The sequence below is a fragment of the Hippocampus zosterae genome, chromosome 5 (assembly GCF_025434085.1).
Source record: "Hippocampus zosterae strain Florida chromosome 5, ASM2543408v3, whole genome shotgun sequence".
NCBI classification, from domain to species: domain Eukaryota; kingdom Metazoa; phylum Chordata; class Actinopteri; order Syngnathiformes; family Syngnathidae; genus Hippocampus; species Hippocampus zosterae.
Genome location: NC_067455.1, coordinates 18,422,798 through 18,437,778, shown reverse-complemented (window position 1 = coordinate 18,437,778; position 14,981 = coordinate 18,422,798). Strand labels below are relative to the sequence as shown.

The following is a 14,981-nucleotide window of genomic DNA, read 5'->3' as shown; positions in this document are numbered from 1 at the left end:
ATTAAATTGTGAAAATTCGAGTGTGAAACCCAATGATGTGACATTCCTGGGTGTACCCCATCTTTTGCCCCAACGTCAGCTGCTTGGTATTAGGCTCCAGATCATCTGTGACCCTAATGACTGTATAGAATAGCTGGATGGAATTCCATTTACTAACTCAGTTCTGATCACAAACACCTCAAATGATCTTGCAGGCCAGATATAACTGGAAGTTGGGCCGAATGTGACGCATGGGCCTTGAGTTTCACTTGTCTGCTCTGGAGGAAAAGAATGGAAGCACAGTCTGAATCCCTTCATGCCTGGCGAAGGCCTCTTCATGTTTGACAGATTACTCGTGATGGATTATGGCTAATCTGAGCAGTCACCACGGAGAAATCTGGCTATCAGGCCCTACGGTATACAGCCTCTGGCCTGTGCTCTTGTCCTGTCTAGTCGAAGCCTCCACATGTGGTCTGATTTAACCCATCATTTCCACATCAGAAATTATTGTTCTGGCTGGGTTCTTCCTTTTCCGCTGTGTTTCATCACAGCCCTCATTTCTGCTTGTATTTCAACACCTCGCCATGTTCTCCACTTCCTGAGTCATCATTTGGTTGGGCAACCATTGCACGCTGGGACTGATTAGCTTCAGGATGTACAATACTGCATTTCAACACACGCACAATGTAGGCATATGGATATCATGCACATGCTTATCCGGATGTACGGTCTGTGTGGGTGTTTGTGTGTGATTGGGTGTATTTATTGTGAGTAGATATTAAGTCTAAACAATCCTCATCAAGTGGAGAAGAAGCAGCACAACAATGACATTACCAAAAACTGCAAGTCCTTCCAAAATTGCTGAAAAGTATTCTTCTCCTAAAACTAGTCAGGGAGGCTGCCAAGTGGCCGTTCATCCACACCAGATTCTGTCATCCATGTCTTTATGGACATGTTGGAAGAGGAAGAAATTGTTCCAACAAAGTTGGGAGCATGGAATCGTCCCAAATTTTTCAGCATACCAAAAGAGATGTCATATCAACGTTTGGGAAATGGTGAACTTGACTGGTCTGTACAGAGTCCTGATTTCAACCCGTTAGAACACAGTTCTCATCCAGCATCATCGCGTGACCTCCCGAATGTGCTTCTGGAAGAATGGTCAAAAATTCCCATCAACAGCCTCCAAAGCCTTGTGAGCAGCCTTCTCAGAAGAGTTGAAGCTGTTATAGCTGCAAAGGGTGGACCGACATTATATCGAACACTCTCGAATACGGATGGGATGCCACTTCATGTCAAACGTGAATCAAATCAGATGAGCCAATATAGTTTGCTTCTTGGTTTTGTTTTGTTTTTTTGAGTTGCACGAAGAACAAATTTCAAATGATTTACCCTGATCTTGTTCCATTTGAAGAGGGCTGTGCAAACGTTTTCTGGCAACTGTATACACGTGTAAGAGCACTGTAAATACTAGCTCCTGGCTGGGCTTGGCCGTTGACTAAAACCACTGTGGGAGACAATGTAAGTCCAAGTGGGCATCGAGGTCTCTGACTGAACATGAAAGTGAGCAACAAATGTCAAAGTGTATTGAACAACACGATAGGTCGTGTGTGATGGTCACTGTGCTATGAATTCAGAAGAGAATGAACATGTGAGGGAAGGTAGTTTGAGGCAGTCAATACAGCTGAGATACTTGCACGCAGGTGCGCGCATGTGCGAGTGGGTAACTGATCAATATAAAATCACAATGTCAAACGGAATTGTGGAGAGAGACTGACACTCTCAAGTGCTTTTAGCAAGAACCTCAGGAGGCTTGCTCGTGATCAGGTGCTGCTGGTTTATTTTGTCGCTCATAAAATCCATTGTCCAGCCTACCTGTGAGGCGTTTGCATGATCTGTGTGGGTTTTCTATGGGTACTCCGGTTTCCTCCCACATTCCAAAAACATGCATGGCAGGCTGACTGAACACTCTAAATCAGGGGTGTCAAACTCATTTCACATTGTGGGCCACATGCGGGCTCAGGAGAAGTCAAGTGGGCCGGATCAGTAAAATTATACCATACTCTGCTATAAATAACTGAAATAATATGTCTTTCCTTTGTTTTGGTCTAAAGAAGCACAAGAATATTTGGAAAATGTTGAAATTTAATGAGCATATCTTTTACCAAACATTTCATGAAGAACCTTAAGATTTTTGTCTGTTCTAGAAGAACCTCATATTTGTGGATCGTTGCTAAATGACTCTTTTAAAATCACATCTTAAAGCCCAACTTTTCATCTGATTTATTGTAATTAATGCTTTTAAAATGCGACCCTTTCCATCAAGTTTCCTTGAGTGTTTTGACAGGTTCATAAATAAAATGTTTGTTAAATTCAGGTTTGTATCAAATTTCTGCCCCGCCAGGATGGCCTAAAACGATAAGACCAAATACACCCATTCAATGTGTACAATACAAATACAACACATGGAAGAAAAAAAAAAACCCACCCCCAGTAAATGTAACCACTAACTGTAACTGTAAACTACAGCAAAGGTGTGTATTTTCTGTTACATTGTGGCTACACTCAAGAAATTAGAACTGAGCAACTCGGGAAGTGCAGTGCAAATCCAGCCTGAGCTTTGTAGCCCAATTGATTGGTTAATTTATTGATTGTGAGTCATGTCTCACGGCATCTGCCCACACTGTGTGGTCGCCGGTTTCAGTGACATAATATATCAGGTTTTCTTGAGTGTTTAGTTCATCCATCTCGTATCAGTGCAATTAAAATCCAATCCTAATTTGTAACATACGTGTGGCCTCACAGTATGCCCATGCCAGTGTTTGTTCCTTTGTGTTAGGCTGGGTTGTGGGGTCTTTGGAGATCCTGGGCAGTCCTGCCAGCCTGGTGCGCAGCATCGGTAATGGCGTGTCCGATTTCTTCCGCTTGCCGTACGAGGGTCTGACTCGCGGACCTGGCGCCTTTGTCAGTGGCGTCTCCAGGGGAACCACTTCTTTCGTCAAGCACATCTCAAAAGGTAACACAAATGTTCAGGAAGGTTTTATTGTCATTGAAAACTCTTCTCTTAAAATGTGTTCATCTGTGCCCATGCAGGCACCCTGACATCCATCACCAACTTGGCAACCAGCTTGGCCAGAAACATGGATCGTCTGTCTCTGGATGAAGAGCACTACACCAGGCAGGAGGAGTGGAGACGGCAGCTCCCGGAGAGTCTGGGTGATGGACTCAGGCAGGGCCTGTCACGACTTGGCATTAGTTTATTAGGTAAGCGAGGTTGTAGATCGTACATATGTCAAAGGGGGTCAACAACACACTGGGTCTGAACGACAGTGAAGCCCCACATATTCATGGCTCTGCATTTGCAAATTTGTCTCTTGGCAGACTTTTTTTTTAATATTTAACATATTAACCTCCATTATGAATAGGAAAACTTGAAAGTTTGTATTTTTATTTTTGTTGCCAAAATACAGTTTACATTGTAGAAATACACATTGTCGACTCTACAATGTGTATGTCCTACTTTGGGAGAATTGCTACAGTGGTTCAGATCTCCCACGGCCACAAAAGCCAAAGCCTTACATTGGGAATAAGAGCTTGCATTTGCTCTCTGCATTGGAAAGCTTGCTATACAAGGAAATTGACAACTCGCAATGATGTCTATGGCGGCCCGGTAGTCCAGTGGTTAGCACGTCGGCTTCACAGTGCAGAGGTACCGGGTTCGATTCCAGCTCCGGCCTCCCTGTGTGGAGTTTGCATGTTCTCCCCGGGCCTGCGTGGGTTTTCTCCGGGTGCTCCGGTTTCCTCCCACATTCCAAAAATATGCATGGCAGGCTGATTGAACACTCTAAATTGTCCCTAGGTGTGAGTGTGAGTGCGAATGGTTGTTCGTCTCTGTGTGCCCTGCGATTGGCTGGCAACCGATTCAGGGTGTCCCCCGCCTACTGCCCGAAGACAGCTGGGATGGGCTCCAGCACCCCCCGCGACCCTACTGAGGATCAAGCGGCTCGGAAGATGAATGAATGAATGAATGATGTCTAATCACTGTAGTTGAGTAATTCCAGTCACTACATGAAATACGACTTCAATCTCAGCAAAATTCATCAGAATTTGAAAACTTCATTTTTGAGGTTTCAATTTTCAACAGAAAATATTTTGAAAGGCTACTTTTGCTCAAGTAATATAATGTATTATTGGAAATAATGTGACTGGCGCAAAATACAGCAAATAAGCTTTAAAAATAAAATTCCTTTATACTTGCACCTAGGTTTTTATAATAGGTGCCATATGCAGAGGGAAAAAAGTTGCGTGAACAAACACTAACACTAAAACACTAAATATAAATCGTAACAAATACATCACAATTAAGAGACATTTGAACAAAGTAATACAATTAGCGTTTGAAGCAATGGAAAATATGAGCCAAGGAGGCGTGTCAGAGTAACATCACAAGAGAACTAGCAAAACTGTTGGCCCCAAAAAAGTTGATAAGTTAAGCAATTGACTTCAAATTTGGCGGAAGCAGAGAAAAATATATCATTTATCAGAATATTTTTATTTGCAGAATATCTTATTCACCTCACTGTTTTGCAAGGTGTCAACTACAAATTTGGGAAACGGTGACTCGGTGTTATATTTGTGTGTACCTTTCGAGAAATGTTAAAGTTGTGATGTCACCGTGAGTGATTTCCAGCCATAAGATGAAAAAGGGAAACACAATGAAAGACGAAAAGCACCAGTTCCGACGTCCACTCACCGTAAGCAATCATGACAATCACTTGTTAAGTGACCATTTTTAGGAGCCTTTCAGCACCCGAGACACACATACTTGTACCTCCTTAAAGAACGTGTTTCGTTAAATAGTGATGGGATGTACTCAAGCTTGTTAGGTGCTAGTTGACTTCAGAAAAATCACCAAAGCTGAGGTAACGCCTCAAGCAGCCGGCATCGTCGCGTTTAAATGTTCCGTGTTCCCTTCTCCAAACTTGGCCAACTTCACTTTGCGGCAATTGCAAAAGGTACTTTTTTGTGTGTGTGTCGGGCAACCCCAAACACGTGGGCATCATGCTGTTGTAGCTTTGATGCTGAAAGACTGAGTCATCAGCAACAAATTTCAAGACACACATTTTTGTCAACCACAATTGGCCGACATCCCCCCAACTTAGTTTACTGTAATGTATTCGTAAGGGTAGTGGTCTGTGTTCAGATGCTTGTAAGCGTTCACTTCTTTAGTTTTGTCACATACAGTATTTTTGTATGCGTCAAGAATGTCCTGCCCCTTGTCCAAAGTCAACTGGATAGACTCCAGCTCGCTCTATTTGGGACAAGCCGAAAAGAAAATGGATGAATTTTAAAACTCACTCCTCTTTGTTGTTGTTCCAGGAGCAATAGCGGGCATCGTGGACCAGCCCATGCAGAATTTCCAAAGGAATTGGGAGATGCAGAGCACAGCTGGTAGCAGAGCCAAAGGCGTCATCTCTGGCGTGGGCAAAGGAATTGTGGGAATTTTCACCAAGCCCATTGGAGGAGCAGCTGAACTGGTGTCTCAGACTGGATATGGTGCGTTCATAGTTGATCTCACTGATGTTTGTTTTAGACAAATGAGGTCGTTTTTTTGCTTTTGTTTTGTTTTGTTGTTTTTTGTCATGGTGTTTCACAGTCATACAAAACTTCACCGTTATGGATGTTCTCACATGAAAGCTCAGTGCAAGAGCTCAGTACAACATGTATACAACGATTACCTGTAATTGCATACCAACAGAATTTTTCTGGCTGTTTTGGAACATTTGTTTAAAAAAAAATGTTAGACTGCCCCATGTTATCCGTGAAGTGAAGCAAGGAGACGAGCACTCAATTCAAGATAAGACTGACTGGTTTGTTTAACACTCCACATTTTCTTAACACGTCTTACACATGAGTTGCGCCTGACATGAATCACCTTCATACTGCATCAAAAACTTTTTTCGGGGGTTTTTTTCTGCTTTCGTTCACAGCGGTTAAAATACATGTAAGTGTTAACTAGTTTAATTGCAAACTGCCTCTGCTCCTATTTTTATTTTTTTTATCTTAAATGTTTTATGGTGGAGACAGCTCGGCCCAGTTATTTCCCATGAGAAAATGCTGTTCCGAATCAGAATTTAGGTCAACCAGAATCTGAGAATAAAACACAGTGGTTTTATTCTGGTTTGCCATAGTTGGGACCCAAATGAAGAGAAGCGATGGAAGCAAGTCAGTAGTGCTCTCCAAAAATAATTTACTTCCAAATGGTAAACAAGGCACATGTAGGAATCAAAACACCGGTTCAAAGTAACAAACAAACCAAGTGGATAAGACTTCACTCGACGTGACGTGACAACACAATGCAGTCAATACAAGTAAGCAGCCGAGACGAGAAACTTTTGGGTAAGCAACGAGTAGCTGTGGGAGCAGATTGGAAGACATAGCAAGTTGATGCTGGAAATAAAAGAATCTAACAAGCAGAACAAGACATGAACCACAAAAAAACAAGACACTCCTGGTCCATGAGCCAGACCCAAATTCAATCCGGGCAACAAAAACACAGATCGTGACAAGATTCTGTGTAACGTTTTCACGTGGCTGAAAGACTGGAATTTTTTAGAACAATTGCGAATGATGTCATTATTTCACTTTTGCACATGGAGTCACTTAGGATGAAAGATGTTTCACACGTTCTCATTGGTAGCCCAGATGAAATGGTTGTCTTAACTGTGCCTTGCGATTAACTTGTGATGAGTACGTATTTTCCGCACTATCTGGCGCTTTGGAGTGTAAGGCACACCGTGGCCTATTTTAAAACTGTTTTCATACATACAGAACACAACATTATAAAGCGCATAGATTAGAAGCAACAATAGTGGGTGGGCTCTGTTACGCATCCACTAGATGGAGCTATGCTAAATGAATACTATCCAATAAAATACACCTTTATTTATTTAGCGCTTTTACAACCACTGTAACGAAGCACTTTACAGATCATTTAGAATAGTGTATCCAAGAAATCTGAATACTGACCCCTCTATAAAGCGCATCGGATTATTAAGGTGCACTGTCGGCTTTTGAGAAAATTGAATGCTTTTAGGTGCGCCTTATTGTGCGGAAATTACGGTACCCCTTCCCCTAAATCAGCTTGCTTGTTGAGGCTCAAGGTAGAGATGTAAAAATCCGAGTGCATTTACTAGCATGAAGTTCCATTTTGTTGAATTACATTTTGTCAGAAAAATATCTTTAATTTCCTTATGCCAATTTGCCAAATATCAGTGAAGGAACACGTACACTTGATGTGTATCAAGTTTCTTCATGAAGCCTTGTAGGACACATTGTGGCACTTTTGCTATCCCTGTCATGTCCCTGACACTTTCTAGCTGTTTGAGCCAGCGGAGTTAACCTACTAGGGGAAAGAATTGAGGAGTAAGTCAGCACGTGGTTATTTTGTCAACTAACAGGATATTGCCTCTGCATTCTGTTGCGGGGAACCGCTCCTCATTGCAGCGATGACTCCCTGAGTCCGCCTGGCACTCTTTCACTGAACCTCTGAGCCGAACGCAAACATTATTTTATAGTGTTGGCATTAGCTGGGGATCATCTACATTGATGTGTGCCATCGTTCTGTCACTTTATTGTGTTCTATAAAAGTGCACCGTCTCAGCTCTGCCGAGTACCACTGGAGTGACATCATTAATGGCCGCTCTGTGTTCATTATGGCTCGATTTCACTTGATGACTTCACCGGCTCGCTGCTGCCACTCCGCTGACGGAGTGAGCGGGATGAAGGGAAACCGACCACACGCACATGAACTCATTTGGACGCGCACATGCCAAACATGTCTTGTTTCCTTTCCCCGTGTCGAGCCCAAACTGTGATAGAGGATGTAATATTGCCCTGGAAACGATGGAAACCTCAAACACAAGTATTTTGTGCGATAGAAAATAATGGAGTCATCGGTTCCAGAGTCAAAGTGTCGGCATCATAAAATCTTTATTAAGTGTACGGGCAGTTTTTAATAACATTTCAACATTTTAAACTGTCATCCACATGTAAAATAAATCGGCCACTGGTAATAACAAAAACACATACTGTACATTTCATCCTCTCAACAGTGATGACCGTGCTCAGGATGGCTGGTTGTAATTTTGGGGTTGACATTTGCATTTACTACCATCAGGATATGGGCGTCTACAGCTTCTTTACATTGTCAAGTAGTTTCCATTTGATCGCCTTCTTTTATGGCAGCAAGGTGGGAAAAAAATAAAAGAAAAAGCACAATACACTTGTGGGGTGAATCCTTGAGATCGGCGATCGCCGACGCGGGGCCTGCAGCCGCTAGGTAGCCCCCGCGGACCACCGCAGGCTCGTTTTAAAAGGCGCTCACCAGTAATGGGACATTGTGATTTCCTCGGATCGGTGTAGAAGTGATCATTTGAAACCGCGAGCAGTGGGAGCGATTTCAAGCAATAAAGCGTTGCAAATTAAAATTCATTTTGCATAAATCAATGACTCCCGGTTTGAAAAAAGTTGGCGAGGCCTTCTTTAGTTGCTCATTCGGCTTTAAGTCTCGCAGGATTTCCTGCGGTCCGTTGTGCCATACACGGCAGCAGTTCCAACTCGGTTTGTTCAACGCGTATTTCGATTTACCACCGCGTTTTCACAGTTGTGTTCCGTGTCTAATTCACCTCAATGATATGTAACATGCTCGATTGGCGTCTCCTAACAGGGATCCTCCACGGCGCAGGACTGTGGCAGCTTCCGAAGCAACTTTACCTGCCAGCAGAGGAGAAATCCGCCGAAGCCGCCAACAGCCACCTTAAATATGTTTGGTATGATTCCGCGCACAATAAAATAACATCCCTTGTTCCTGCAGACAACCTCCTCTACTGTCTTGTAACTGTGCGTTTCGAGTGTGACATGTGGGCCTTTGCTTTCGTTGGGTCCTTTCCAGAATCTGGTGTTCCTTTTCTCCCACTTACCTCTCATCATTTTCGCTGTCTTGAAGGGTTCATTAACACCACCCCACTCCCCGAAAAGTCTGTTTGACCTTGATTCCACACATGGTAGCCAGCCTGCCCTCCCTTGTTCTCATCAAGCCATGTTAAAAGGTTTTTGTAAGCACTCTGCCAAAGCCTCCGGCTCAAAGTTGTGAGCTGTGAGTGGATCCAGAGAGATGCCTTCACGTGGAGGAGGGACCGGTCACTCCTTGCGCCAGATGCTTTGGCGCTTGATCAGTGAGGTTGCAAGTTGTACGGAGCAGGCGTGGTCACCTTCAGCTTCTGCATCATTGATATCCGATCAGTGATGCAGCGCTGCATCACATTTGGGCCTTTGTTGCAGAATTTCCTCTCAGTGGAATGCTTACAAGATCAACGTTTGTTAGAGGCCCATGTCTCACGAGGGAAGAGTGGATTGCATTTTGTAATGGGCCTTCCCCCCATGTCGTTTGCTTTCCATAGTTATGAAACATGTACCGGTACTTTTAATAGCAGCCGGGGATGGAAAATGGCAAATTTTAAATTCAATATTACTTTGGAACATTCAGTCCTTGATGAGGACACCAGAGCGGTTAGTGCTCTGTAATATTAGTAAAAGGGGTGGGGTGGTGGGGATAAAAATACATGAATGATGAGAGAATTCTCCCTCGTGGTGATTGTTTTTGCTTTTGCACAGGAACTGGTTTCCATCAGGTGTCCATCAATTATTTTTACTACTGCAGGTAGCCCAGACATTGGAAGGGTCAGATAGTTTGAGCCCAGTGACACAGAACAGAAACAAACCGTCCCTTCTGCTGCTTCTCACATCTGCTGCGCAATTGGAGCACCTGCCTTCCAAAGTAAACACAGCGTCCGAGAAACACCGCTAAACACTCGCCTTCCTTCACACGTACTTTCCGCTTGAGCGCGTGTGAAATAGGAGCCACACGTTCCGTGGACATGTAAATTACAGGATGCGTCCGGACACATGTTGTCACTTGTTTGGGTATGTTACGTGTACTTGGGGCACTTTGTGTGGTCTATATGATGCTTATGTAATTTGATCATTGGAAACATGTTTTTTATTGGCTTTGTTCCATCTTGAACAAGTGTTACATGAGAGACTCGAACTAGCTTTGTCTCCTCTCTTTCCACAGGAAAATGCTGCAGTCTTTGGGTCGACCAGAGCTGCACATGGCCTTAGAAGTGACCATCGTGAGCGGCTCGGGCCAGGAGCATGCTGGATGCCTGCTGCTTACCTCGGAGGTCCTCTTTGTGGTCAGCCTCAGTGAGGACACGCAGCAGCAGGCCTTCCCCATCACCGAGGTGAAGGAATGCCTCACTGAAAGAACAGTTTCCGTGTGTGTTGCTGTGCACGCTAAACGTTGCAGCTGTGTCTGTCCTCTGCAGGTCGAGTGTCAGCAGGAGGCGGGACAGCACGGCCAACTCACGCTCACATTGCAGCAGCAGACAGTAGCCAGGGACACAGAGGTGAGACGGACAAAGCGTCTTTGCCCTCACTGCATTCATTTGAAGAAGTTGAGCCGGACATTGGCAGGCAGATCGATGCAAGGGGCCGCATGATTGCAGCCGCGGCAGTTTGTCGTGGTGTAGAAGGACCCTCACTGATGCTAATGAGCCCGAGGGAGTGACAGAGAGGCAGATACAAGCGGCCGAAATGAGTCACCTCGACAGGATGTGTGATATCTCTCTCATCAAGGAGGATCTCAGAGGATCAAGACTACAAGGACGAAGTGGCTCAGGCATCTGGTTAGGATGCCGCCTCCATGGTGAGGTGCTCTGGGTACCTCATGTGGGGAGGAGGACCCGGGACACAAAGGAGCAACTCCCTGTGTTTGAAATCATAAATTGATGTCTTACTTCATAACGACTATATTGGGTAATACAGTACAATGAGTTTTATATACCAGCAGTGAAATATAAAAGGGTTTTTTTGCATAGTTTCTCTTCTTTGTTTCAAAAATAAATAAGACAACCGGGTTGAGTGTTTAATGTAGTTTTTGAATTAGCGTGCCAAAATGGCAAATTGGCTACAGGTAGTCTTCGACCATGGCATCGATATTTATCCAACATTTTGACAATTTTGATCAGGAGGACTTTATTCTAACATCAAATAATGCACCAAAACCCCCCCAAAAAACATTTCCAATCTGCAGATCTGTGACATCACAGGAAAACTGACTTTATAGGTCACAAGAAAGTGGATAGGGAGTGATTCCGAACACAGCCAACGTCTCTTGGCTGGCGTGTCTCAAGAAATGCGAAACTTGAGTTTAATTTTGCTGCTGAGTAGCGGAAGCCGCATTCACTTATATTGTCTTGGAGTACTGTATGTAGAGGTGCTTAAAAAGCCGAAGATCATGTTTTACAATCATGATGTGTTGTCCTCCCCCAGGGCGAAGGTATGCGGGAGCGTCTATCGGAGCAACAGTATCAGCGCCTGGTGGAGTACGTGAAGCGCACCTCCCATTATTTCCCTCCCTCTGCCTCATCACTGCAGCTGCAGCCTCCAGTGACGCTCGCTGAGCCGCCAGCCTCTCTCACCAAGTCATACCGCTACCTGGTTGATCCCGCTTTTGCCAAGGTATTTGTAAGCAAGTTCACCATGGTCAGGGAAAAAGCCTTACGAATCGGATTCCACAATCTGTCTTGCTGAAATGGATCAGCTGCAGTTTTTAAGATAACCAATTAATGCCAAATATACCCAAAAGGAACAGTTTGTATTACTTGAGGGTATCAACCAAGTGCGAAAACATCAAGCATTGCCTTCATGATTTTCTACGAATATAAACATGAGAACTGTAAAGCAGATACCAGAACTCTGATTTTTTTTTATTCATAGTCCATAAAAAGAGCAATAGGAATTGTTGTCAGCTATAATGTTGAATGAAGCCACCCACAAACACCAGCTGCCAACCATATATGATGTAACATGTTTCACAGTACCACTGTACTTTGTCACTGTACATAATGCCAAATCCTGCTGTTTTCGCCTTTTATAGATATTGTATTTCTGGGCTCTGTATCAGGTTTCAGTACTATGCCTTTCAAATTGTATTGAGATAATATGTTAATAATAAAAAAATAACGACTGAGGTGGTGTGTACATGTAAAGCTGTGTTGATAAACATATACTCTGTGTTTGTTTATTTATTTACTTATCATCAGTGGCGGATGCTGGTCTGTCAAGGAGGGGAAGCTCAATTTTGGCCTACATTATAAAATGTGTCCGTTTATTTATACGTGAATTCTACTCTCCATTTCTTTTCAAGAAAATTATCTGTGACCCTGTCACACCAACAAGGCGTCTTTTCCAGGGACTTAATTTGTGTCCTACAACGACAGCAACTACAATAAACCCCACCAGAAATAAAAGATTAATTCATCGCTAGTCGTTTTCGACAAAGAGAGTGTCGCTAAGATGATTAGAAGAAGTCTCCAGTTCAACTCGGAACAGAATGAGAATTGAAAAATGCTCCCAAAGGATGCCGACACCAAAAGGTTGTTGATTGGCTCATTTCGCTGTCAATCAAAAATAGATTCAGCCTCCGACAAATCATCCAATCATGATGCAGAAAAGCTGAGCGTCCGGGCCAGCCCATAAACGCCCACTGTCCATAGACTCCCAGAGACGGTGAGCATCCGGTGGGTGGAACAAAACCAGCATTTATATTTAATGACTCATCTCGTTTCAATGCATTGGGACAACGGGCTCTGAACTCTCTCGAAGCCCAGCGTCCGCGCTGTAGACGCTCAGCATCCACACAGTTTAAAGCACAGTGAAGCTGCGGGAATGAATGAGAAGAGAGTCGCGTCGTAACCTGTAATAAGAAGCTGATTCAGAACAAAAGTTTAGTCAATGACATGAACACAATATTGTATCTACACACATATATTTGATCACTTATTTTTTTACATTTTAGGGGAATGCCCAACCAGTCTACATGTGTTTTGTGGACTTGGAGAAGGCGTTTGACCGTGTCCCTCGGGGAGTTCTGTGGGGGGTGCTTCGTGGGTATGGGGTACCGAACCCCCTGATACGGGCTGTTCGGTCACTATACCACCGATGTCAGAGTTTGGTTCGCATTGCCGGCAGTAAGTCGGAATCGTTTCCAGTGGGGGTAGGACTCCGCCAAGGCTGCCCTTTGTCGCCGATTCTGTTCATAACCTTTATGGACAGAATTTCTAGGCGCATCCGAAGCGTTGAGGGAGTCCGTTTTGGGGGCCTCAGTATTACATCCCTGCTTTTTGCAGATGATGTGGTGCTGTTGGCTCCTTCAAACGGGGCTCTACAACTCTCACTGGAGCGTTTCGCAGCCGAGTGTGAAGCGGTTGGGATGAAAATCAGCACCTCCAAATCTGAAACCATGGTCCTCAGTCGGAAAAGGGTGGAGTGCCCCCTCCGGGTCGGGGGGGAGATCTTGCCCCAAGTGGAGGAGTTTAAGTATCTTGGGGTCTTGTTCACGAGTGAGGGCAGGAGGGAGCGAGAGATCGACAGGCGGATCGGTGCAGCATCTGCTGTGATGCGGACGTTGTATCGGTCTGTCGTGGTGAAGAAGGAGCTGAGCCAAAGGGCGAAGCTCTCAATTTACCGGTCGATCTACGTCCCAACCCTCATCTATGGCCACGAGCTATGGGTCGTGACCGAAAGAACGAGATCCCGGATACAAGCGGCCGAAATGAGTTTTCTCCGCAGGGTGTCCGGGCTCTCCCTTAGAGATAAGGTGAGAAGCTCGGTCATCCGGGAGGGGCTCAGAGTCGAGCCGCTTCTCCTCCACATCGAGAGGAGCCAGATGAGGTGGCTTGGGCATCTGATTCGGATGCCTCCTGAGCGCCTCCCTGGTGAGGTGTTCCGGGCATGTCCCACCGGGAGGAGACCCCGAGGAAGACCCAGGACACGCTGGAGAGACTACGTCACCCAGCTGGCCTGGGAACGCCTCGGGATCCCCCGGGGAGAGCTGGAAGAAGTAGCTAGGGAGAGGGAAGTCTGGGCTTCCCTGCTAAAGCTGTTGCCCCCGCGACCCGGCCCCGGATAAGCGGTAGATGATGGATGGATGGATGGATGGATGGATGGGAATCTGATCTTCCCTTGAAGTCTATATATATGTAGAGAGAGAGAGAGAGAGAGAGAGAGAGAGAGGGGGGCGGGGGGGTCCAGTGGTCAGTGCGTCGACCTCACAGTGCAGAGTGCAGCTCTGTTCCAGCTCCAGTCTACCTGTGTGGAGTTCGCCTGTTCTCCCTGCCTGCGTGGGTTTTCTCCGGGTACTGCGGCTTCCTCACACATTCCAAAAACATGCATGGCAGCCTGATTTATATTAAGACATTTTGAACCGAAAAAAAGGACCTTGTATAGAAAGGCGTATTTGCCTAAAAAACGTCCATGTATAGGAAGGCGTTTTTAACCGAAAAAAACCGACCACGTATAGTAAAGCGTTTTTAGCCGAAAAAAAACACCATTTATAGTCAGGCATTTTTAACCGAAAAAAACGGCCATGTATAGTAAGGCGTTTTTATCTCCAAAAAAAATGACCATTTATAGTAAGGCACTTTTAACCGAAAAAAATGACCACGTATAGTAAGGCGTTTTTAGCTGAAAAAAAAACGACCATTTATAGAAAGGTGTTTTAGCCGAAAAAAAACGCCATTTATAGTAAGGCATTTTTAGCCAAAAAAACCCGAACATTTATTGGAAGGCACTTTTAACCGAAACAAACGACCACGTATAGCAAGGCATTTTTCGCCAAAAAAAAACCCATTTATAGTAAGGCATTTTGAACCGAAAAAAAGACCTTGTATTGAAAGGCGTTATTGCCTAAAAAAAACGTCCATGTGTAGGAAGGCGTTTTTAACCGAAAAAAACGACCACGAATAGTAAGGCGTTTTTAGCCGAAAAAAACCTACCATTTATAGTCAGGCATTTTTAACCGATTTCTTTCTTAATCTCTCTCTCTCTCTCTCCCCCTCCCTCCCTCCCTCCCTCTCTCTCTCTCTCTCTCTCTCTCTCTC

At 44.6% G+C, this 14,981-nt stretch overlaps 1 protein-coding gene across 4 annotated transcripts in view; it reads left to right on the top strand.

The window, feature by feature from the left end:
• Positions 1-12,070, top strand: part of LOC127601436 (intermembrane lipid transfer protein VPS13B-like) — a 344,543-nt gene extending 332,473 nt beyond the window's left edge. For all 4 annotated transcript variants that reach the window (XM_052066676.1, XM_052066675.1, XM_052066677.1 and 1 more), the window contains 7 exons: positions 2,816-2,992; positions 3,070-3,240; positions 5,356-5,532; positions 8,705-8,807; positions 10,112-10,280; positions 10,365-10,445; positions 11,371-12,070. In XM_052066676.1, the coding sequence (XP_051922636.1) occupies positions 2,816-2,992; positions 3,070-3,240; positions 5,356-5,532; positions 8,705-8,807; positions 10,112-10,280; positions 10,365-10,445; positions 11,371-11,631 (1,139 nt within the window). In that variant the 3' untranslated portion in view covers positions 11,632-12,070. The remainder of the gene's footprint in view (positions 1-2,815; positions 2,993-3,069; positions 3,241-5,355; positions 5,533-8,704; positions 8,808-10,111; positions 10,281-10,364; positions 10,446-11,370) is intronic.
• Positions 12,071-14,981: the final 2,911 nt, after the last annotated feature.